General features: G+C 41.5%; 1 protein-coding gene across 2 annotated transcripts; it reads right to left on the bottom strand.

Moving 5' to 3' along the window:
* Window positions 1–3,203: 3,203 nt before the first annotated feature.
* BFAR (bifunctional apoptosis regulator) lies at window positions 3,204–24,963 on the bottom strand. Of its 2 annotated transcripts, XM_075285787.1 has the most exons (9): window positions 24,896–24,963; window positions 21,725–22,064; window positions 16,636–16,843; window positions 16,072–16,241; window positions 12,634–12,778; window positions 11,968–12,138; window positions 6,739–6,783; window positions 5,070–5,272; window positions 3,204–3,579 (listed from the first exon to the last, which is right to left on the bottom strand). In XM_075285787.1, exons 2-9 carry the CDS (start codon window positions 21,985–21,987, stop codon window positions 3,387–3,389), a joined length of 1,398 nt encoding a protein of 465 aa, XP_075141888.1. In that variant the 5' UTR covers window positions 21,988–22,064; window positions 24,896–24,963; the 3' UTR covers window positions 3,204–3,386. The 2 variants fall into 2 exon arrangements, with proteins under 2 accessions (XP_075141888.1, XP_075141889.1); XM_075285788.1 differs by lacking the exon at window positions 6,739–6,783.
* Window positions 24,964–25,175: the final 212 nt, after the last annotated feature.

Raw genomic sequence — 25,175 nt, 5'->3', positions numbered from 1 at the left:
CAAACCACTCACAGAAAAAGGAAATTACTCGCTTCCATTGATTTCAATGGGAGGCGGTTTTTTTTAGCAGGATTTTGACGTGGATTCCGCATCAAAATCCCAACCAAAAAACTCCCGTGGGGACCTGACCTTAGAATTGATATACTTCGGGTTTTTTGGGTTTTCCAAAACTTTTGGTTTCTGGCAGCATATGCGTCATTTCTAAATGTTGTAATATACTTTTTTGTGAATTTTGTCTCTTTTCTGTAAAATCCTGGGCTGAAATCCTCTGTGTCTGTTCTTCCACTGCCAACAGATAACTGTATACCAATTCTCACTCGAATATGGATGAGTAGACTCCTGTATATTGCAGAAAAGCTGAGGCTGGGGGAGATTAAATAAAACATCTGGGATTACAACAGTTAAAACAGGTTCTGTTGCCATATGAAAGATTAGAGTCTTAGCTTTCATAGGGCACCAAAGTTCAATGTATATGCTCTCCACAAATATGACATGTTGAAAACACGGTTGGAGTGGGAGCAACTGCATATAAATACGCCAAATGTGTTTTCTCCAGATATCTGGTGGTATGTCCATAAGTTGGTGTCACAAGATGAAGCTCTCCTCTTTCATATGACACCAGGACCACTGTTCTACTTTTTATAATACCTAAGATCAAACAGTTAGAATTGAACCACCCCAGCCTTAGCTTCCCTGTGTTATACAAAAGCCTGCCCTTCCATACTCCAGATAGAAGTGGTGTACAAAGCTCTGTTGGCCATCTTGATCAGCACACGGTTTCACAGAAAAGAGCTAATTATTAAAGTATATGACAATATTTATTAACACTACAAATATTGGCAGAAAACAAAGTTGTTCGAAAGTTTAGGTACATTTAAATAGGAGAAGATTAGTGCCTATCTAGTCCATGGCTTGCGTTGGGTATTGCAGTCAACCACCAATAAAGCTATAGATAACATGAAAAGGAAGACACTAGCGGTGACATATTGTTAGCTTTGGGAATATTTCTTAACTCTTATGATAATGTAGTTAAAAAAAAAAAAAAAAAAAAAGGTGATGTGATAGAGACTACAAAAGAGAAAAAAAATACCTAATTCACAAACTGTAAAATTTGCAATTATTCGTATCAGACATGTTTTCTATTTATTAGCTGGAGGTAAAGTAGATGAATAGCTCAAGTGTAGCTCTTACTGCCTTAAAGGGGTTTTCTCATGAAAAAAAAAAAAAAAACCCCATTTATCCCCAAACCTCAGGAGGGATAAATGTATGATTGCTATGGGTCCCTATGCTGAGATCACCATAGTTATGAAAATGGGGTTCCAAGTGTGTCCTGTCTTAATAGAGTGGCAAGGGACATATGTGACTACTCCACCACTTACTTCTATGGGGCTGACAGAGCGCACTATTTGTCTGGCTGTCTTAGGGAGCGTTCACACTACCGTTGGTGTCCGACAGGTAGTGTCCGCTGCTAATGTCCGTTCAAAATCTTGCACGGACATTAGCAGCGGACACTAGATGTGTCCGTGACATTTTGTATTGATTTAAATGGAGATCGGGTGCGTTGTTTTACACTCCGTGCCTGTCCTTAACTGTCCGTTCTTAAAGATGTCCGACTTTTCAAGTGGACAAAAAAACCTATATGTCGGGTTTTGCTGTCCGCTTGAAAAGTCGGACATCTTTGGGAACGGACAGTTAAGGACAGGCACGGAGTGTAAAACAACGCACCCGTTGGGGGCGGATTCTGACGTGGATTCAGCACCAAAATTCTCCCCCTCTTGCCCCGTGTGAACGAGCCCTAAGAAACAAGGGGCCAACAAGCTATATGAGCTAACTGTACCTCTCACTAGCTCAAAATAAGTAATGACATACCAAAACTTTGCCACTAGGAAAAACAAACATTCTTAAAGTTTTAGGATTAAATATGGCATTTTGCTGTGAGATCAGACATAAGACTTGCCAGGTACAACGGTACAGCTATCCAGGTCAACCCCTTTAAGATCATTCAATTTTTCCATCACTAAATTGTGGTTGGTATATTGCAGATGGATACTTGCAGCGTGACTAGATGCATAAGCTATTCACACAATGCTCAGAAGCAGGGAAGGCTCCTTATTTGGCTCTGTTATGTAAGAAAATCATATATACTGTACATTGAAAAAAGCACGACCTCTACAATATCAAACAGTAAAGCATTTAGGATTTTTTTTTCGCATTAGGCGTTATTAAAAATTATTGCACTTTATTTGCAGCAGAGATTCATAATCCTTCAAAATAAAAGGTAAATAATTTCATTGCCGGGAGCAGGACGCAAAGGCTTAGTAACACACTGTATAGCATGGAGGTTCTCGACGGAATTATTTCTGCACCTAAAAAGGTGTACACCATTTAGGTCCTTGGTTTTATATAGTGTAAGTCAGTTTATTTGAAAAATTAAAAAAAAATTAGGAAATGAACATGTTCATACTGAAAAATTGCTTTACTGCATTTAAACAAAAAAAAAAAAAAAAAAATGACGTCCTATTGCGATCCAAAAAACATAAATGCCAGAAAATATCCAAGCTTCATTTAAAGAAAGAAAGGAAAAAAAAAAGAAAAAAAAAAAAAAAAAAAAAAGGTCTTGAAAATGCATAATATGTGAAAAGTGGTAGTAAGAAAACAACTGCAATTCACGCTGTGTGAACGCAGTCTTACAATGATTGCACTTAAAAGGGGTTTTCCAGCTCCAAATCATTTTTCATATTGCACGGGTCAGCTGTTGTCGCAGCCTCCGGGTGCTGGAAACTGCTAGTGAAAGGGGAGAACACACAGCGTTGCTACTATTCAAGTAATAGGAGCGCCGTAGCAGCACCATCCACTGCATAGTGAGGCTTCTAGATAATGGTAGCACTACCCATACTACTTGTATAGGAGTTGTCCTGCTCACGCTCCGCATCCACTAGCAGCTTGCAGAATCCAGAGGCTTTCTACAACAGCTGATCTGTGCAGGGTCTTGGTCCCAGACCCTGACAGATGACTTATCAAAAAAAAAAAAAAAAAAAAAAAAAAAAAAAAAAAACATGATTTGGGGTTGGAACACCCCTTTAAACATAAGCAGCTGAACAATATTCCTAAAACTGTAAACCATGATTTCACTCAAAATCTCTTTTAAACGACCAACACTCTAAAATAAGACAAAAAAAATTCAATGTCCAAGGGAGAAAAAAAAAAATCATTACACTTAAAAAAGTAGGAAAATATTTTGACCTTAATAGTGCCTCATGGATTATAACAGTCTTTTTTTTTTTTTTTAAAAGAAATGGATCACACAGTGACTGTAGAAAGAGGAGGGGTCATCCATCCTTAAATTCAGTGTCACGACCTGTGTGCAATCCTGGGAAGGAGCGCTTTCACATCGCTTGAGTCTCCAATCTTCGGATCTTTTTCACCACTAAGTCAATGTTAATGATTGGGTTGAAGTACAAAGCCCAGTAAAACAAGCAGTTACAAACAAACTGTGGGATAACAGGCCAGAAGATCGCAACGAAAAGTCCTTGGGTTGACATCTTCCAAAAATGACCCCACATAAGTCGAGGGAGAGACCTGAAAGATTGATTAGAAATGGGTTAACAAAAGGAGAGATTTATTAAGCTAAATTCAGCAGAATTCCAGTTTATTTGCACCAGCAAAGTCAGCTATATACCTTGAATCACATTTGTTATGTGTTTTTGACACCTTATGTACCTTGCTTGACAAGGGGATGTGGCTTGGTTGAACGTAAAATGACAGGGGATGTAAAGTTAGGTAAAACTGTCTAAAGAAGCACCAAACTTATAAGCTAGCCAAGTCAATGCAATAAATTAGATACATCTTTAGAATGTCTAAGTCTACACTGTATAAATATTCGACAAGTGTCTATGTGGCTTTTATATCAAGAAACAATAAAGATTTCCTTAAAGATGAGAAGAAAGAAAAAAAAAAAAAAAAAGTTCCTTTCTTTAGGATATGCCATCAGAAGGGTTGTAACTAGAGATGAGCGAACACTGTTACGAACAGCACGCTCCCATAGAAATGAATGGAAGTGGCCGGCATGCGGGGGGTTAAGCGGCCGGCTTCCATTCATTTCTATGGGAGCGTGCTGTTCGTAACAGTGTTCGCTCATCTCTAGTTGTAACAATTGTTCAAGTTATCCCCCAATAAAACAAGATATAGAATAAAGTCATAATTGGTGGGGGCTCGACCGCTGGCACCCCTACAATCCAGGAAAATGGGTCCGATTCTCCCATCCTAATAGAGCAACAGGCTGACGCTGGGTTCACACCAGCGCTTGCACTACGTTCGGGAACTCCATTCCCCTCTCTGCATTAAAAATGCAGAAAGAAAAGCAAACAGCGCTTTCTTCTTTGCATTTTTCACCCTTTTCTGGCAGAAACCAGTCAGTTATAGTCTATGGGGTCCGAGGGTTTACCAAGGTAAACGATTTTTTATGCGTATTAGGTTTTCGCTCAGTAGATTCCCCAAGTGGACCCCCCAAAGGGAAACTCAAATGCAGATCTAAACCTAGCCTGAGCAGGCACCTTACCACTCCTTTTTTCTCTTTGGAAACAGAGAGGGTATCTCAGGCACTCCCATAGAGAATGAATAAAATGGCAAGGTGCACACTTGGCCTGTCGGTCCATCAGTATATGGGACACAGTAAATATTTTAGCATAGCTTGAAGTTCAATCTCACTCGCTGAAATGGGATGATACTGTAGTAAACTGCAACACCAGGTATAGCAGCAACCAAAACTAGAATTCTGCTTACACTAGATGATGACGTGCTACAGACTTCACACACAGCTGATGGGGGTGGTGGTGGCGGTAGTAAGACCCCCACCAACCTTATATTGTCTGTCATCTATTTCAAAGAACTGGAAGACATGCAACAACTGAACAATACTGTATTGATCCTTTCCATCGAATGAAAGGGAAATCCTAGGAAATCTTTTGAATACAGTCTGCTCAGGAAGAATCTAGAATGTATAAGTTTATTGATGGTGAATTTTTGGGATATACACATGAGATAAAGTCAGATAAAGAACATGCACTTACTTTAGTTGACTAGTCGACCACACTCTCCAAAATGAAAATAATTCCAGCACTGAAAGCAGCATGGCGTTTACAATGATAAATCGAGAGGTCCAGTAATGTACCTCTAACCAGTCCCATGCAAACTCAGCAAGAAGCTGATATGGAAGAAACACATACTTGACAAGGAACTCGCGCCACTGTGTCCAGGTCGGATCCTGCAAATCCTGAAAAAGGTGCAAAACATAATTAATATAGGCTTATGAAGTCTGGCAAAAGCAGCAGACACAAGTTGTTGTAAATCATCCATTGTCTGTAGAATATCGAAAATATATTTGTTTATGCCAATGATGTGGCCCATGTCAGGTTGTCCAGTTTCAGCAAATAAGTGATATTGTTTGTATAAAGGAAAGTTCTTCACGATCTATGGTCAAGGGAACACAAAGGTGCATGACAAGACGTCTTATTAGTGTGCTACGACTGTAACAAGCTGTGCACCCGTCTTCATCACATGACCATGGACTGATGTTTAACCCCTGGAAGTGACCATAGAGTGACAGCAAGCAGAGATCTAGAAAACTGTGCCGAAGTGATACAGAAAGTATATTTGGAAGCTTTTCATTATACAAACAAGAACATTTATTTGCTGAAACTAGACAACCCCTTTATTGTGTATACAATGTGATCAAACTAATTATATAGCTATATACAATATATTTAATATTAAACCACCGTAACATTATGCAAACTTACACAACTATAATCAGTGTGCCTCCAATTTGTACTTGTATATGTGATCAGTCACACAATGCATACGCCCACGCAACTCATGCATTAAAAAATTTCACGCACATAAAAGATAAAACTAGTCAATGATCACGTTGTCTTGTCTACACATTCAGATCTGTTTACATGACCTCCATTTAATAGTTTCCCACATCTGGAACACCCACTGATCAGTTGATTTCAGGGGGGGCTACATGAGTCTAGAAGAAGGCACTTCTCTGTACGTTGTGTTATGGCTGTGCCTGGTTTCTGCAGCTCAGTCTAATTAAAGTGAATGGGACTGAGCTGCAGTAAGAATAAGATAAGATAAGATATTCCTTTAATAGTCCCACAATGGGGAAATTTCAGTGATACAGTTTCATAGATGGTACAGTAGTATATAACAGGAGAAAAACACATACAAGCTCATGGCAGAGAAATCCTAGGAATCATAGCAATTAAAAAAGAAAGAAACACAGACACACTGCAGGATCATTTAGTTCTCTGTGTGAAGTGATGTTAATAATAATAATAATAATAATGCCGACTTGGTTGTAGGACACGAGGAGGGGGGGGGGGGGGTCACAGCATGTGGATATAACAAGCAGAAATTTTTGCAGAGGTGGGGGACATAGTCAGCTATTATGATAACATGTGCCATTGTACAATGCAGGGACCTGTGCCTGCTTCTACAGGGCTGTGGTGCCTTAAACCAGCTGACTGGCATGGGTGCCGGAAATTTAATACTGATGACCTATTCATAGAATAGGTCAGCAATATTAATGTCCCCCTTTGATCTGACTGCAATTGGTATTAATCACGAAAAAAGTCAACCATGTTAGAATCAGTTGTTAAACACATTAGTTTTTTGTTAGATGATCAGCTAAAAAAAATCCAAAACACTGTATTAGCACTAATACTAGCTTACCCGTACACCAGAATTGCCACGTAGAGCACTTAAGGCTAGAGACACCTGTAGATTATATAATATACAAAAATCCCTCACTCTCCCTCTATTTGTCAGATACAACACAACTTAAAATGTTACATTAAATTTTACAAGTCATATTGATGCCTTTTCACAAGTGTCAGTTATACCCATGAGCGGCCATTGTCTGATCAGTATGACACCCTAGGCCCAGCACCTATCCAGCTCTGTGGAGCTGCCCAGCACCACCAGTCACATTAGTTATGGGCATCTCTCATGTCCATGGATGAGTACTGGTTTAATCACAGGCCCACATCAGAAAACCCATACAGTACTAAATAATGATGTGTAAAGATTAATTTCTCCTACAGGTGAAGACAATATGGCGTGCTCTCTTTGGCAATGACAGCAGGGGTCATTTGGGAAAAGAATGTCACAGGATGGACAACCAATCAAGACTGGATTTTTTTGTGTTTTTAGCTTTAGTGCCATTTTTTCCCCATAACAATGCAACTTAGTTTAATTACCTATAATAAAGCCTATGGAAAACTAAGCTCCATAGGAAAAAAAACTAAACCAAAACTAAGCTTAGCAAAAAAAAAAAACAAAAAAAAAACAAAACAAGCTGCCAAAGCTTAAAACTCAGTTTCTTTATCTACAAGTGTTTAAAGGGATCCCATCACTCACACACAATTTTTTATAGGTACCACGTCGGAATAGCCTTAAGAAAGGCTATTCATCTCCTCCACGCTGCTGATCGCCTACAATCCCGGTTTCTCTCGGTATGCAAATTAGCTCGCTCGCAGCACTGGGGCTTACAATACTGTGAAAGCGGCCATTTTCTCATGGCCTGTAGGCATGCGCAGTCTGCTCTGCCCAAGGCTCGAGGCCTAGAAGTTACAAGCCACCACCGGAAGAGGAGGATTGAGATGGCGCTGCTGACGAAGATGGAGGCGGAGCTGGAGAGAGCTCTCTCGCAGCATTGGAGACGCCCCCAGTGCTTCGAGAGAGCTAATTTGCATACCGAGAGAAATCAGGATTGTAGGAGAACGGCAGTGCGGAGAAGGCGACTAAAGGTAGAAGAATAGCCTTTCTTAAGGCTATTCCGATGTGGTACCTAGAAAAAAATTGTGTGTGAGTGATAGGATCCCTTTAAAAGAAAAAAAAAACAAAAAAAAAAAAACTTGTGAGGAAGTTCTAAAAGGTTTTCAATGAAATGAAAGTAAGGTCAGGACATCACGTGGCGTAAAAGCTGCAGTGTGGTTGCGGCGTTTTACAGTCAATTCTAGTGAATCCCATCCTTACCTTGCAGAAATATACCCGCAGTGGACATGCAGCGATTTATAAAACCACAGCATGTAGGTATAACGGAAGCAGGAAACCTCTCTGGACTTTCTGTAAAAAGCGCTTTGGGAAAAAACGTAATGTTTGTCCCACAGTGCTTTTTTGCTGCAGCTCGCTACATGGTACCTTAGCCTAAAAGAGATTTTCTGGGGCTTTAAAAATGGATAGCTTATCTTTAGGATAAGCTATCATTAATCAGATCAGTGAAGGCCCAACTCCTGCCCCACCCCCCACCTACCGAAAGCTGCTTGAAGAGACTGTGCCCAATAATACACATAGCTCTGTCCCAATATACTGAATGGAACAAAGCTGCACCATCTAAGGTCTATGCACTATGGTTACAAAATGTGCTGTATGGTGCCTTGACCAGGGGGTGTGTTGGGAATCAGACCACCCCTGCTCGTAGCTTTTAGACCATATAAGATGCAGTGTTATCAAGGAAGACCTTACAGTTCTCAGCCAGAGGGGGGGGGGGGAGTCTATGGATCCCCTGTACCACTTTCCCTGACAATTTCCTGATAAATTGCTGTTGTAAATCAGAGAGAGTTGTGTCTTCACAGTTCTTACTTTTGGATGTGGGTAAGGGAAGAAGAGATCAGGAGAGAGAAAGCTGAGCTTATCCATACACACAGTCTGAACAAAATCCCTGCCTTGCTTCAAAATGTAATGCAAAAGCCTTTTTTTGCTCCACTTGGGGATTATGGGAAAAATATGTAAATCTGTTTCCCAAGATGTAAATAGGAAAACAGTGCCTCTGTTTGCTGCCCTCTAGGGGCAGCTCCCTTAAACATTATGCCCGACTTTTTCAACAAGCCTTAAAGAGGACCTTTCACCACTTTTGGGCACATGCAGTGTTATATACTGCTGGAAAGCTGACAGTGCGCTGAATTCAGCGCACTGTCGGCTTTCCCGATCTGTGCCCGGTGTGAAGAGCTTACGGTCCGGTACCGTAGCTCTTCTATGGTCAGAAGGGCGTTTCTGACCATTAGCCAGAGACGTCCTTCTGCCTCGCGGTGCCTATCGGGCTGTGCTGTGGAGCGGGGAGGAACGCCCCCTCCCTCTGCTCGCAGTACTCGTCCATAGACTAGTATTATCAGGAGAGGGAGGGGGCGATCCTCCCCGCTCCACAGTACAGCGCGATAGGCGCCGCGAGGCAGAAGGACGTCTCTGGCTAATGGTCAGAAACGCCCTTCTGACCATAGAGCACTACGGTACCGGCACCGTAAGCTCTTTACACCGGGCACAGATCGGGAAAGCCGACAGTGCGCTGAATTCAGCGCACTGTCGGCTTTCCAGCAGTATATAACACTGCATGTGCCCAAAAGTGGTGAAAGGTCCTCTTTAATGCTATGATGCAGGATTTTGCCAAATCAGTGTCCCAGCTGTGGGCAGCCACATTACCGGGTCGCCCACAGATCAGCAGCTCAGGAGAGTATGGCTTCTACTTCACAGGCCACATACATCAAATTAATTTGTTGCATGGGGTAGAGATGAAATACAAACTTCACCACCTATATAATATACAGTGCTGTGTTTGGTATTCAGTGAGAAACTTCAGTGCTCATCGGAAAGCAGTCATACCTTCAAACAGCTGACCTGTGAAGGTACCCAGTCTCAGACACACACTGATCAGATATACAGTGGCTATGGAAAGTATTCAGACCCCTTTAAATTTTTCACGGTTTCATTGCAGCCATTTGCTAAAAACATTTCTCATTAATGTACACTCAGCACCCCATCTTGGCAGAAAAAGCCCCACAAATGTAGATATTTTTGCAAATTAAAAAAAGAAAAAATGAAATATCACAGGGTCGTAAGTATTCAGACCCTTTGCTCAGTATTGAGTATTTGCACCTTTTTGAGCTAGTACAGCCATGAGTCGTCTTGGGAATGATGCAACAAGTTTTTCACATCTGGATTTGGGGATCCTCTGCCATTCTTCCTTGCAGATCCTCTTCAGTTCCATCTGGTTGGATTGTGAACGTTGGTGCACAGCCATTTTCAGGTCTTTCCAGAGGTGCTGAATTGGGTTTAGGTCAGGGCTCTGGCTGGGTCAGTCAAGAATGGTCACAGAGTTGTTCTAAAGCCACTCCTTTGTTATTTTAGCTATGTGCTTAGGGTCATTGTCTTGTTGGAAGGTGAAACTTCGGCCCAGAGCACTCTGGAAGAGGTTTTCTTCCAGAATATCTCTGTACTTGGCTGCATTCATCTTTCCTTCAATTACAACCAGTCGTCCTGTCCCTGCAGCTGAAAAAAAAACCATAGCATGATGCTGCTGCCACCATGTTTCACTGTTGGGATTGCTTAGAATTAACGCCAAAAAGTTCACTCTTCGTCTCATCAGACCAGAGAATCTTATTTCTCATAGTCTAGGAGTCCTTCACATGTCTTGCACTGAGGAGAGGCTTCCTTTGGGCCACTCTGCCATAAAGCCCCGACTGGTGGAGGGCTGCAGCAATAGTTGACTTTGTGGAACTTTCTCCCCTCTCCCTACTGCATCTCTGAAGCTCAGCCACAGTGATCTTTGGGTTCTTCTTTACCTCTTTCACAAAGGCTCCTCTCCCACGATTGCTCAGTTTGGCTGGACCACCAGGTCTAGGAAGAGTTCTGGTCGTCCCAAACTTCTTTCATTTAAGGATTATGGAGGCCACTGTGCTCTTAGGAACCTTGAGTGCTGCAGAAATTCTTTTGTAACCTTGGCCAGATCTGTGTCTTGCCACAATTCTGTCTCTGAGTTCCTTGGGCAGTTCATCTGGACCTTCTGATTCTCATTTGCTCTGACATGCGCTGTGAGGTCTAAGGCTCCGTTCCCACGTAGTAACGCGCCGCTCATTTAGACACAAACACATGTCAGAGCGAGGTGCTTCAAAACAGATCCCATTGACTTCAATGGGTGCCGGCTTGCACGTGCTACCCATTAAAATCAATGGGTTATAAAGCCTCCCATTGATTTCAATGAGTAGCGCACGTAAACCAGCACCCATTGAAGTTAATGGGATCTGTTTTGAAGCGCCTCACTCTGACATGTGTTTACGTGTCTAAATGAGCGGCGCGTTACTCCGTGGGAACGGAGCCTTAGATAGACAGGTGCACGCCTTTCGTAATCAAGTCCAATCACTTTAATTAAACACAGCTGGACTCCAATGAAGGAGTAGAACCATCTCAAGGAGGCTCAGAAGGAAATGGACAGCATGTGAGTTAAATATGAGGCCTGGTTCACATTTGAGTTGGTAATCCGTTCGGGGGAGTCCACATGGGGACCCTCATGAACGGACTACTGAACGCATTGGCAAGCGGTGTGCAGTGGAAGCACATGGACCCCAGAGACTATAATAAGGTCCATGTGATTTCTGCACAGAACATGCGGACAGAAAAGTAGTTCACGATCTACTTTCCTGTCCGCATGAATTGTTAAGAGACCATGCGGAAAACACACGGACCCCATTATAGTCAATGGGGTCCGTGTGCTTTCACTGCACACCGCTTACCAAACGGTAGTCCGTTCGGGAGGGTCCCCATGCAGACTCCCCCGAATGGATTACTGACGCAGATGTGAACCAGGCTTGAGAGTCACAGCAAAGGGACTGAATACTTATAACCATGTGATATTTCAGTTTTTCTTTTTTAATAAATTTGCAAAAATATCTACATTTCTGGGGGTTTTCTGTCAAGGTGGGGTGCTGAGTGTACATTAATGAGAAATGAAATTTTTGGATTTTAGCAAATGGCTGCAAAGAAACAAAGAGTGAAAAATTTAAAGTGGTGTGAATACTTTCCGTACCCACTGTAAATAATATTTTTTAAGGAGAGGTCATGAATATGCAACGGCGGAAAACCCCTTCAAACATAACCTGCGTTGTCACAAATCTGGAACGTGAAACTTACTATGAATTTGGTTATAATGTCTTCTTCCTCCTCCTCTTGCAGAGGACATGTGGTGTGGATGAATGGTAAAAAGGTTTCTGTGTAATCAAACAAATACATGTACAACATGCTGAGCCGCGGCGAGCTCTTCAGGGCATACAACAGAAAAAGGGATTTTCCGGGGTTTACAGCCTAGGAGGGAAAAAAAAGAAAAATTAAGTTTACACGCACATTTACTGGAAAAGGCTAAACAAGCAATTCATTTCTAGAAACTGAATATTTTTTAAAAACATCCTCCTCTCAAAAGACAGATTTCATGTACTCTGGGATCTCTATGAGCATCATGGTGTAAGCTCGATAGTTAAAGCTGATCAGTAACAATACAAAAAATTTTGGTCAGGGTCCTTGCCCTGTGAAATCAAGAGATCACTTGATGTACTGTACAACAGCAAGCAGTGTTGTTTCTGCAAATAGTAGCTCCTAAGGATAGACTTAGATTCAATGGTAAGAGCCTTTGAGAAAGGTCACGGTACTTTAATGATGGTGTTAGAGTGTAAATACCCATCATGACATCTTCTGACATGTTTCAATGGCCGTGTAGTGTGATTGACAAGTACGAAATGAGGCCTCAGACTGCAATAGACTATACCTGGTATATAAATATGCCGAAAAAACAAGGTTCTATACCTTATATTCCCACAAATTCTGAGGCGGTTTGACCCCAAGTGTTTTCACTCTCTCCAGCTCCATGATAATAGCTTTCCTGTGACTGGTGCACTCTATACTGTATGGCTCCTTTGAAAATTCTTCTTCAGCCAGTGTCAGCAGGAGCCTGTCCACAGAAGAAGTTGTTAGTTATATTTTATATGTACATTTTTTTTGATAATACTTCAAGCCATTACCTGGGGTATGGAGTCAAAGTCGTGGAGTCTGAATTGGATTGAGTTACTGACTCCAGTTTCAAAATAAAATGATTAATTTTATTATACAATTATTGATATTGTATAAATAATTACATGCATAGTTTGTTGCATATTATTTTTATACAAAGCCAATTACTAGTTTTTTATGAATTAGAGGAGTTTTACAGCCTCTGTATGACCAAGGCTGTCAGCCATTTATAAGGAGTGTGAGCAGGGGTCAAAGTGAGGGCTGTGGAAAAATAGAGGACTTAGAGGTTTGGCCTGCAGACCACATCCCTATAAGTACTCCCCCCCCCCCCTTCAAAAGTTATAGAAATGCTTAAATACATGTGTGTAAATTCATTATGGACTTCCTCCTCTCCTGCCTCTGCATTAAATAGTAGGATGACAAGAGATCACGTATATACTGTAGTTAAGGTAAAATCAAATTATATTATACATTTTATATAAACAAAATGGGGTCACACTGATTAACTCCTTCCCGCCACAGGGCATTTTTCTATTTTAATTTTTGACTCCTTGCCTTCCAAACCCCATAACTTTTTTTTATTTTCCCGCTCTCAGAGCCATATGAGGTCTTAAAGAGGACCTTTCACCATATCCGGGCACATGCAGTGTTATATACTGCCAGAAAGCCGACAGTGCGCTGATTTCAGCGCACTGTCGGCTTTCCCGATCTGTGCCCGGTGTAAAGAGCTTACGGTCCCGGTACCGTAGTGCTCCATGGTCAGAAGGGCGTTTCTGACCATTAGCCAGAGACGTCCTTCTGCCTCGCGGCGCCTATCACGCTGTACTGTGGAGCGGGGAGGAACGCCCCCTCCCTCTGCTCACACAGCTCGTCCATAGACGAGTATTATCAGGGAGGGAGGGGGCGTTCCTCCCGGCTCCACAGCACAGCGCGATAGGCACCGCGAGGCAGAAGGACGTTCCTGGCTAATGGTCAGAAACGCCCTTCTGACCATGGAACACTACGGTACCTGCACCGTAAGCTCTTTACACCAGGCACAGATCGGGAAAGCCGACAGTGCGCTGAAATCAGCGCACTGTAGGCTTTCTGGCAGTATATAACACTGCATTTGCCCAAAAGTGGTGAAAGGTCCTCTTTAATGTTTGCGGGACAAATTTTTCATCATGATGCTACCATTAGTTATTCTGTACAATGTACTGGGGGATTTGAAGAAAAATTGCATTTGTGCAATTTTTTTTTTTACGGGATTTGTTTTTACGGCGTTCATGGTGCAACCAAATTGACATGTCACTTGTATTCTATGTTTCGGTATGATTCCGAGGATACCAAATTTATATGGTTTTAATTTACATTTTAACCTCTTAACAAAAATCCAAAACTGTGCCAATTTTTTTTTTTTTTCTAAAAGTCGCCATATTCTGACACCCGTAACTTTTGTATACTTCCGTTTACGAGAGGTATAGAGCGTCTTTTCTTGCGGCGTCAGGTGTCATTTTTAGTTATACCATTTTGGGGAATTGCTATTGCTTTGATCACTTTTTATTCAAACTTTTAGCAGAGGCAAAACAGTGAAAAAATGGCGGTTTGACACTTGACTCCTCCCCCCAACCCCCCTTCCCCTTACTATGGCGTTCACCATATGGGAAAAATATTTTTATAGATTTGTAGAGCGGGTGTTTCCAGACACAAGGATACCTAATGTGTAGGTGTTTTACTGTATTTAAGCACTTTTATATGTGTTCTAGGGAAAGGGGGTGATTTCAATTTTTAATACTTATTTTTTTAGATTTTGTTTTTTGTTTGCATTTATTAGACCCCCTAGGGGTCTTGAACCCCTGGGGATCTGATCACTAATGAAAAGCATTACAAAGCTAATGCATTGCAATAAATTGTCATTTCTTTTGCAGGCTACATAGAGTAGCCTGCAATAGAAAATCATTGCAGACAGGCTGAGGAGCTTTTACAAGGCTCCTGGTTGTCATGCCAACATAACGTCGGCCCCGAAGCCTGTTCCAGGTGCCGGCGATTACCGGCAAAATGACAGTGCCCACACGCCACTGGGAAAATGGCGCCTCAGTAGACACCAAGCGGCTCCCAAGCGGCTGCCGTAGTTAAACACTTGGCATCCATACTAGTACGGCGGATGTCAAGAAGGGGTTAAAGATGACCTTTCATGTCCTCTGGCACTGTCTGTTTTATATACCACTAGAAAGCTGACAGTCCAATGAACTCAGCGCACTGCCAGCTTTGACGGTATGCCTCTGGGTGCTGAAGGTATCGGTGCCATTGGTTTTGGCATCGATATCCCTTCAACGTCAAAAGGACAGGCCTTACAGCCTAGCGTCATCGTTGGGCAGTAAGGAACGCCCCCTCTGACAGTATAGTGTTATGAAAGTACTGTGTGGAGGGGGCAGTGGTGTTCCTTACTATCCAGCGATGACGCAACACTGCACTGTTGGCTTTCTAGCAGTAAATAATACCACATGTGCCAGAGGACGCAATAGGTCCTCTTAATTTCTAAATATAGCTTTATCACAGCCTGAACTGCTTTTCTGTTACGCAGTCCCAAATCTCCTGCATATACAGCACTGAATACTTTATTAAAAATAAATAAAAAATTGTGCTACAAAAAGGTATGTTGCCTTTGGAAGGAATTGTCCAAAGTCATAAAAACTGGAGCAAAGAAAGGCAATGGCAGCATTATAACTTTTGAATACCCCTGTAACTCCAATGCTGCTTCTGCTCTGGTTTGTTGACCTGGTTGCAGCCATGAGATCATATTAACAACACTTTACAGTCAAAGTGATGTCATTGCAGCAACCATAAAAAAAATATACACCTGCAGGAAGCAGCAGCAGATTCTGCCGGTAAGTAAGACTATTTAACCCCCATTGAATACAATAATGCACAAAGCAGAACTGCCAAAAAGCATATCAGGTATGTTAAAGGAGTTGTCCAGGAATTTCTTATTTATGGCCTATCCTGTACAGTGACCGGTTGACTTCAATGGAAACTGAACTGCAGTACTGGCTTCTGGCCACTATACAGGACTCACAGACATCTGCGCCCAGCCCCATATGATGTATAGTACAGGCTACAGAAGTGGCCCTATGCAGCTGATCCTGGTGGGGGTGGGAGACTCCTGTCAGCCCCCAATACAGCAAATATTTATGGCTAGAAGAAATTCCTAGACAATCCTTTTAATATGCCGTTTGGTCAAAATGATTTTCTCACCTTCCATTAACTCTTCCTGATAGAAATCTGTCTTTGTAATGGGACGCCCATGGACCTAACTGTTCGAGCCAAAGAACTACCTCTTCCGGCGTCCATTTAGAAACTGGTTTGTGGACCAAGAGGTCATGTTCAGATTCCCGACTGCTCCAATGATATACCAGTAACACTACCTGAGGACAAACAAAAACAAAATATTTCAAGAAAACAGAATACTTACACTATTCCCTTTTACGATTTAGTTGGATTTTAGTCACAACCTAATGTTCTGACCTTCAGTATTTATTACCTTCATATAAAATGACACAATGGGTTTACATAATTAAAAATATGAAATCAGGGCAGAGTTGTTTAATACAATATCCTTAATTTGATAATTTGAGGTCAGAAGGGTGGGGCACCATCTTATTATTCCTAATGAGAACACATGCCCACTTGGCATGTTTATTTGCATTGAGGAGGGACAGCTGTTTGCCACCATGTAACGTGTATGGACACTTTACAAGATGGGAAGTCTATAAATAAGGTACATTACAAAAGATTGGGTTATACCAAAGCTTCACTTACTGCGACTCCTGTTAATGCAGTCAGTACCCCTGAGAAGAAGCCACCTCCACCCCTTTGTTGGTTTGCTCGCCCTTCCCTGGAAGACGACTGATTCTGTTCATTCCCATACTTATTAAAGGCCTGCAGTGCCCTGGCAATCTCAGTGTTCTGCTCAAGGTCCTCATATTTTTCTTTTATGGTATCAGGAAATAACTTCTCAATTACATCCCTGAAAAAAAAAAAAAAACAACAACGAAAAGTTTGTTACAAAAAGAATTTTACAGTAAGCGTTACGTGTAACAGCAGTTGCTCTATAATATTTGTTACTTGGTTCATATTATTTCAGAAAGTATTTAAAGGGGTTTTCTGGGTCTAAAACACATTAGATCAATGGGGTCTAAAACCCGCACAGTTTAGCTGCTCCATGGCTATGTAATATTACGTTTATTGGTTGCATGGCCTTTCCAGTGAATGTTGCTGAACTATAATACCAAGCACAGCCACTATACAATGTATGGTGTCGTGCTATTATTCAAATGTAGGTTTCATCAGAAAATTCAGAAGATCCTTCACTTAAGTTGGGTCACAGTGAACCCCGAGAATTCTGAGTCTGTTGTCTCAGGTGGGTCACCATCTCAGGACCCAGACCTTCCTAGCTGATTCAATTTGGATGACTTGTGTTGGTGGCGTGGTAGTCACCAACGTGCTTGCCGGCTAACACTGATCACCAATGGGACAGGACCCGTAGTGGGACACAGGGACTCACACAGTGTTCAAGCATTAACCCATTCTGACCAAGCCCAGTTACTTGGAATTACTATATTTAAAGCCACAGAGGTCTACGACCTTTTGGATACATCACCTCTGACTGAGTCTGATGAAGGCTAAATACAGCCGAAAACGTTCACGCTTGTTTTGTGTGTACTTATCACCAGAATAAAAACCTTCTTGCATTAAGAAAATCTGAGTTTCGTAGGATCGATATTGTACCATACTGCTGTATCACCTCCTGGAGACTGCCTTTACAAATGTAAGAAGTCTTAAAAGCCATGTATGCTAGACTAGGAATTTGGGGAAAGCATAAATAGAAATTTCCCTTGAAGGAAAACTGTTCCTCTAGCACCACCTATTGGAAGGTAGCTCCTCTGTCTTCCAAGAATGTTTGTGGCATTGGCAAATCAGCCAAACCAGAAAATCCCTTCCAAAAGGAAAAGACCACTGAGCACTGATGAGAAAGTTTCAGTCAGAGTCCTTAGAAGCCATATAATGCTGCACTGAGGTGTTATGGGTCTGACAGCAGAGAAAACATTTGCTTAATACATAAAAGACATGTATAAGATTTTAAAAGCAATTAAGTTTCTAAGATGGGACACCGTGCAGCATCTTGGTCTGCAGGGTTCCCAGGTGTTGGACCACTGCAGATCAAATTAGGCCATCAATCTTAGAAACCAGATAATTCCTTTAAGGTGGAGACCGATCAGAAACATACAGAATGGTGAATGTCACAGATATATGTGCGTGCAATACACATGAAAGTAGTGTAAAGGACAAACTAGAGCTGCTAGGTGCGAGGATGGAAAAAATGGTTTCACTGGATTACTTCTTTAAGTTCGGATGCCATGAAAGTAATGGAAATAACACTGAAAGATAATATTCTACCCAGAATTTGGATCAGCTTGTCAAAATGCATGAAATCTTCTGTCCACACATAAAACCTGCAGCAATTCCTGAGAATCAAGTCATTCTATATGGTAAAATAGGTCATTAAGCTCATAGGATTGACTAGATATAATTGTAACCAATTATAAGAAGATTTATATCTGTGCACCAGGACCACAGCACTGCAAAGCTGCAGTGCTAACCACTGAGCCACCGTGTTGTACCCCAATTATTTATTCTTGCTATTATATCGGGGGACACATTTATATTGTGAATATACAGAGCTGAAGCTTTTACCTAAGTGGGGGGGGGGGTTTGATCACTTACAATGTCTGTATAATCTTGTGTCTTATACCACATAGAAAAACTGTTGAGATTTACAACTTTCATATGATGCCAATGCTGAAGTACTAGCTATGACAGAACCTGAGATATCACTAGTTACTATCACAGGATTTTGAAGTTAAATTATAACAGTTCATGCTAATATAAAAATCACATTCCCAACTGTGCTCTTAACTAATGAGATATATAACTTTTTTTTTTTTTTTTTATACAAGTATCAATCTTCTCAGATTTCTTGATACCAGAACCATTTTTGTAGGTCATATAAAACCAGAGATGTAGACTTGAAGTGACCATGGACTTATTTTTATCCACTGGGAGTAAGAATGAAGGATAGCAAACAGATCTAGAACGCCGCGTGGAATTGATACAGAAAGTATATTGGTAACTTTTAATTCTACAAACAAAACATTTGTCTCCTAATATTGGTTTGAAAGGGGACAACCCCTTTAATATAGAATTTAATTTTCAGAGATGTAAAACCTATACATTGTTAAAGTATAACTCCCATTATTTTATTTTTTTTGCTATTGTATCAGGGGACGGTGTGGTGAACATTTTTGCAACACATTTTATTAATCTATTGAATGAACTTAACATATTAGCCCCAGTTACCAGGGCTCTAGTGTCAGAGTCTTGGGAGAATTATGGATTGGAGTAGAAAAGAAAAACTTTCCAACTCTGACTTCAAAAGAAAATATTTACCGTATATACTTGAGTATAAGCTGACCCGAATATAAGCCTAGGCCCCGAATTTTACCATAAAAAACTGGGAAAACTTATTGACTCGAGTATAAGCCGAGGGGAGGAAATGCAGCAGCTACTAGAAAATTTCAAAAATTAAAATGGTGGGAGTTTTAGGGTGCAGTAGTTGCTGGGTGCTGGGAAAGGGGAGGGGGTGTTTTGGTTGTCTGTCTGCCCCTTCCCTGAGCTTGAGGACTGATTTTTTTCCCCCACTTGGAATTCAGCCTGGCTGAATATAGGGTATCTGCGATGCTCCTATTAACTCCTGCAGATACCCTATATTCAGTAGACCGAGCACTCTCAGACACAGGGATACCTAATGTGTTTCACAGTAATTTTCTACTTTTATATGTATTTTAAGGAAAGGAGTGGTTTAGAACTTTTTTTTTTTTTTTTGCTTGAATCGCTTATAAGCCGAGGGGGGCTTTTTCAGCTGAAAAACTCGGCTTATACTCGAGTATATACGGTATATAATTATTAATATTGTATAATTAAATATACAGCCTTCTGACCTACTCTGCAGGACCTACTCTGCAGAAATCATCTGGGTTTGCCAAGGCCCAGCAGTCCTGCAGTTACCAATACCCACTGACCATATGACACCTGGAACCAAAACAGAAAGTGTCATGGCTGTTTGCTGCACTTTTTAGGAGACAGGGGTAGTAATAAGCTGTCTCGTATTTTTCTATGGAAAGTCTATTGGCATGAGAACGTGCGGTGCCCAATCAGCCACAGAGGAGTATTTTTAGCTAAGGACAAGTATGACTGCAGTAATGGAAATAAATATATTGGCAAAATAATGCTAATAGGATTTACGTGGGAAAGGGAAAACATTCCGTAACTGTGTCCCATGTTTACATAGCAAAATTAGGGTTTCTTTTTTCACAGCATTCACTGTGCAGTACAAATTATAGTTCTTTGGGTTGGCACAATCATAACAATATCAAATTTATATAGTTTCTGTGTATGGAGGTGCGTTTATAACATGTCTTTTTATTTGCAGTACAAGATTCAGCTTTCATTTACATCATTTTGGGGAATGTCTAATGGTTTGGTCGCTTTTTTGTTAATTTTTTTAGAAGATAAAACAATGAATTTGTTTAGTTTTGTTTTTTTTTTTGTTTATGTGTGAGCAAAGAAAAGAAGTTGATTTAAATTTTTTCAACTTTTTTTTTTTTTTTTTTTTTGCTTTAAGCTCCGATGGGGGGCTTGAACCTGCGATCACTTGTCCCATAGACTACAATTCAATTATAACGAAGTCTATGGTAGAATCACTGTATAACAAGGAATGTAAGAGGCAAGCTTGACTAGCTATACACTGACCTTCAGATGGCTCCCGGCTGTCAGACACTCAATGCAATCTTTCCATACGAGAGTCATACGGACAACATAGCAAGTGAAGAAGTGGGGGTTCAGGGGACCTAAATGCTCGATATTAGAGAGGGAGACTGAACTGGATCACCACTGTCTAAAACAGTGGAGATCTGCCAGTTATATGGCTCCCACTCCCATATTTAATGTCTTAACATCCTCAATAAAAGTTTGGTGAATATCAGCAAGGAGTTTTGTTTATATCATGTTAACCTGTTCTCTGCCATTGACAGGCAACGGATTAACGGATACTATCATTAAGTAACAATTAGAAGCTGCAGCATGCACAAGTCTGTTCTCAATTAAATTCACATCCCGCCATTGCAATATACCTTTAGCTCTGGCCCTGGCTCTTTGCAAGATATGGCTCCTCTCTTAGTGCCTGTGATCTCCCTGTAAATAGACTAGGAATCTGCAGCATGCGGTGAGAGATGACAAAATGGGAGCGGAGCTTAAATAGTCAAAGGATAGGGAAAGTCTCATGCGTATTACAAAAGATCCATTTTACAATGCAAAAATGTTTTCACAGGTGTTATTGCAACCTCTGACACACTGTATAAATATACATTACAGTTAGTCATGTCCCTTACACTAGGTTCACACTAGCGCCTGGAGTCCGTTCTCAGCTTTCTATCTTCTGCATGCAGAAGACGGAAAGCTGTCAGACCGGGTCCGGCCGTGAGCGCCGGTGAGCGTTTTATGCTCTCCGCCTCAAAACAGTTTTTTAAAAAAAAAAAAAAAAAAAAAAAAAAAAAAATCGGACACAGAGTACTGCATGTCCGACTCTGTGTCCGATTTAAAAAAAAAACAGTTTTGCGGCAGAGAGCATAAAACGCTCACCGGCGCTCACGGCCGGACATCTTTCAAACCCATTCAAATGAATGGGTTTGAAAGAGTCCTGCAGGTTTCCGTCTCCTGCTCAGTTTTGTGCAGAAAACGGAAACCTGCATGAACGGAGACCGGGCGCAGATGTGAACGAGCCCTTACTTACCTTAGAAGTATGTTCACTTTCGGAAATCCTTCCCACTTGTCTCGACATTCAGGACATTCTGTCTTCTTTGAAGACACCCACCACAGGGCAAGACAATGTCTGCAGAAGCTGTGCCCACAGTTCAGAGTGGTGGGATTCACCAGGATATCATAACAACAATTGCAGGAGAATTCACTGACTGATATGTTGCGGTCTAATTTCGCTCCCGGGCTGCTTTCACCATTGGCACTTTCTAACTTCACATCCTCCTCCATGGTTGACATATACAAACTGTCAGCCACTCCGATAAAGAAGCCAAGTCTTCAGAAAGATCATTGAAATCCTTGAGTCATTACAAACCCTGCAAAACAGTAGAAATTGTAATATAACAGATTGTGAATATTTGATAACATATACACCTGATGGTGGGTACAAGCCCTGCCTGAAATACACGTGCAGGATTAGAAGGAAAGTGGGTGAAATATTATAGTTGCCTTAGTTTTATGGATTCTGTGTTTGGTGGCTTCAGTGGCTCCACTTCTGTGTTTCAAGGTTTCTTACCTCATTCATTCATGGCTAGGAACTCAGGAATTGTTGCATATCCATCTATACACACACACGCTGAAATGCATCTACCCTAAAAAGCATTGCAGTGAATATAAATACCCTACTGTTTTGTGTCTACAGCTCCTATGTTGTCTGCATTCAAGATCTGCTATCAACGAATGAAACATTACTGTATTTGCAGATGCTTAAAAGAATCCTGATAAAGAAAACCTCTAAGGATCTACTTAAAAGCCTCTTAGGATATACACCTAAGTTTCTAACCTAGAATTAAAAATGTATGCTCTATGCTATCTGGTAACCTATTTCATCTCCGTACTCCAAGCATTTCAATATGGGGCAGAGTAAGAAAAGAAATTACATCAACCCATTATCTTCTACCGGCCAAGTTAGAAATAGAACGCTAGAGAGAGAAACATCTAGAATAACTTAAGAAGGTGCTGAGCTGTCTGTGTGTCTGGAAAAGAGACTTGCTAGTTAATAAAGTCCTGTGATTACAGCAGCCTTGGCACTGACTTCATGAGTGTACTAAGAAGGTCAAAGTGACACGTGTAACGATAGCACTGTGGGAGTACAGCAAAAGAAGAAGAGGATTTTGTTGCTATCCCCTTTCTTGATTGATAGAGGGGTTCCACTTCGAGCCTTCTTGCTTATTTTAGGAGAAGAAAAGACCATCCCAACAGGGACCATTTTACTCAAGAAAATTTGGATACATGAGGTCCAATGTTATGCTGTTCGGTTCTATAGATTTTCTTGGTCAGTGTCCTACTGCAATCAAAGCATATTTACTAAGGAATTTGTTACCAGTGTGAAAGATTTTCAGTCCTAGCAACAGATATTGGTGCTGACAGTTTTGGCCACCGATATGACAGCACTGTCAGAGGGGCAGTGAAGAACACCCCCCTTCAGCGTACAAGACTACGGAAGCGTACCATCAAGAGGGCGTTCCTCACGGACATTGTGCCCCACATCTATGTCCAAAACCACTTTGCTGTGAATGTGGTCAGGCCTTACAGAAACAGCGTAGCTTTGAGCTATGCTCTTTCATAAGCCTCATTCACGTCTATGGGAGTTGCAGAAACACTGTTACTCAAAACTATAGTATATCTATAAAGCCCGATCCTGGGGTCCATCCTAGCTAATAAATTTCACAGCGAAGTTGCAATCAAATAAGTTATGGGGCAAGGGTGGGGAGCGAAGACCACTGTATTATTTTAATCCTGTTGTGTCTACCCTTTTGAGAATCACTTGTGCCACTAGATTTGAGTACATAGGGCATCCTTACTTTGTAGGGGAATCCTTATTACGTGTAAGGCACTTAGGAGGTATCATGTCTGTGTAGGGACACTATTACTTTGGGGAGGACAAGGTTTTTTGACATTGCTTAATGCAACAAACTGCAGCAATAAGCATGTCAGCAGTTGTCCCTCTTTGTAAGTAGGGACGTATGCTAGCTTTTCATTATTGTGGCTAATAAAGGGCAGTAATCGCATCAGCCATAGCATATAACTGAACATCTCTCCTACAGGCCTAATGTCAGGCAGGGGAGGAAAAGCAACCTACTGATTTTTGGCATCTTAATGAGGTCAGGGCTTTTTTGGTGTGGTAATCGTTTCCAAATGCTGCAGAGTTTACCTTATAGACCTCGGCACAGGTATCAATAAGCCACAATGAAGTAGTGTATTTATATACAATAGACTCCACCACTGGCACATATCATCCACAAGGCCATATTAAATGGCAACTGACAAACACATAATATGTAGTGTAATATACTATGTTGGCTGACAAGCACACGACGTGTAGTATAATATAATGTGTTGGCTTACAAGCATTTGACATGTAAAAGTGCCCAAAAAAATCCCATCCATCTAGGCAGGCTTATCACATGACCTGATCACATTGTTCTTCACCTTCGTGCACTAAGCTCTTGTTCCTACTCTGTTCCTCAGATCCTGAAGTTAGGCCGCACTTAGTACCTGTATACTCAGATCCCGGCTGGTGACGTCTCATACAGCTTCAGTTATATGACCTTATTTATTAATAAATGGCTGGAATATTCTATCAAGCAAGGCTCTTACCTGCAGTGTCTCCCTATTTCCTCATAGATTGTAAGCTCTCATGAGCAGGGCCCTCACTCCTATTGTTTGATATGTTATTGTCACACTGCAATGCAACATACTGTCTTGTTTGTATGTCCTCTGATCTGTAGTGTTGCGGGAATATTATAGCACCATATGAAGTTATTAATATAATGGTGACTTGCAAGCATGTGACTTGTTAGATCCTAGATGGTGACTTACAAGCACATGGTGTGTAATATAATACAATATGTTGACATGTGATATACTGCACCCACCCCAGATACTACATTGGTGCCATAGGACTAGTGCCAGCACTTACACATCTGCCCCTGCTGTGCTGCCACGTAGAGCACCCAGGAGCTGGATACCAGCAATGAGCTATAAATACCGAACAGCCAATAACATCCAGGAGCCATGACATTTGGTGCTCACCTCCACCTTACCTGCACAAGCAGCCATTACCCTCATATCAGCTATGTGCAGCTTCCTCATTAAGCCAGTCACCAGCATTACACAAGCTCATGCACTCGGTACACCCAATTACCTTGTTTCGGTTCACTTGAAGCTCCCGAGGGTGCCGCCATCTTACCCAGCGTCAGCGGATCACTCTTTCTCCTTCCGCCTGACATGCCCGGCTATTGGCAGTCTTGTGCGCATGCGCGGCCAGGCGTGTAGTGGTTCGCTGTCCGTCTAGGCCGGGTGTGTGAGATCACGTGATCCGGCTAGTGTAGCGTTTATATGAACTACCCCTCCCCCTGAAGCGTTATTATTATATAAAACATTCTCCTTCCTAAGACATGGAAAGTGGTTATGGCCTACAAAGT

Source organism: Leptodactylus fuscus, chromosome 8 (assembly GCF_031893055.1).
Source record: "Leptodactylus fuscus isolate aLepFus1 chromosome 8, aLepFus1.hap2, whole genome shotgun sequence".
Taxonomy (NCBI): domain Eukaryota; kingdom Metazoa; phylum Chordata; class Amphibia; order Anura; family Leptodactylidae; genus Leptodactylus; species Leptodactylus fuscus.
This window is presented reverse-complemented; position numbering and strand designations above follow the sequence as displayed.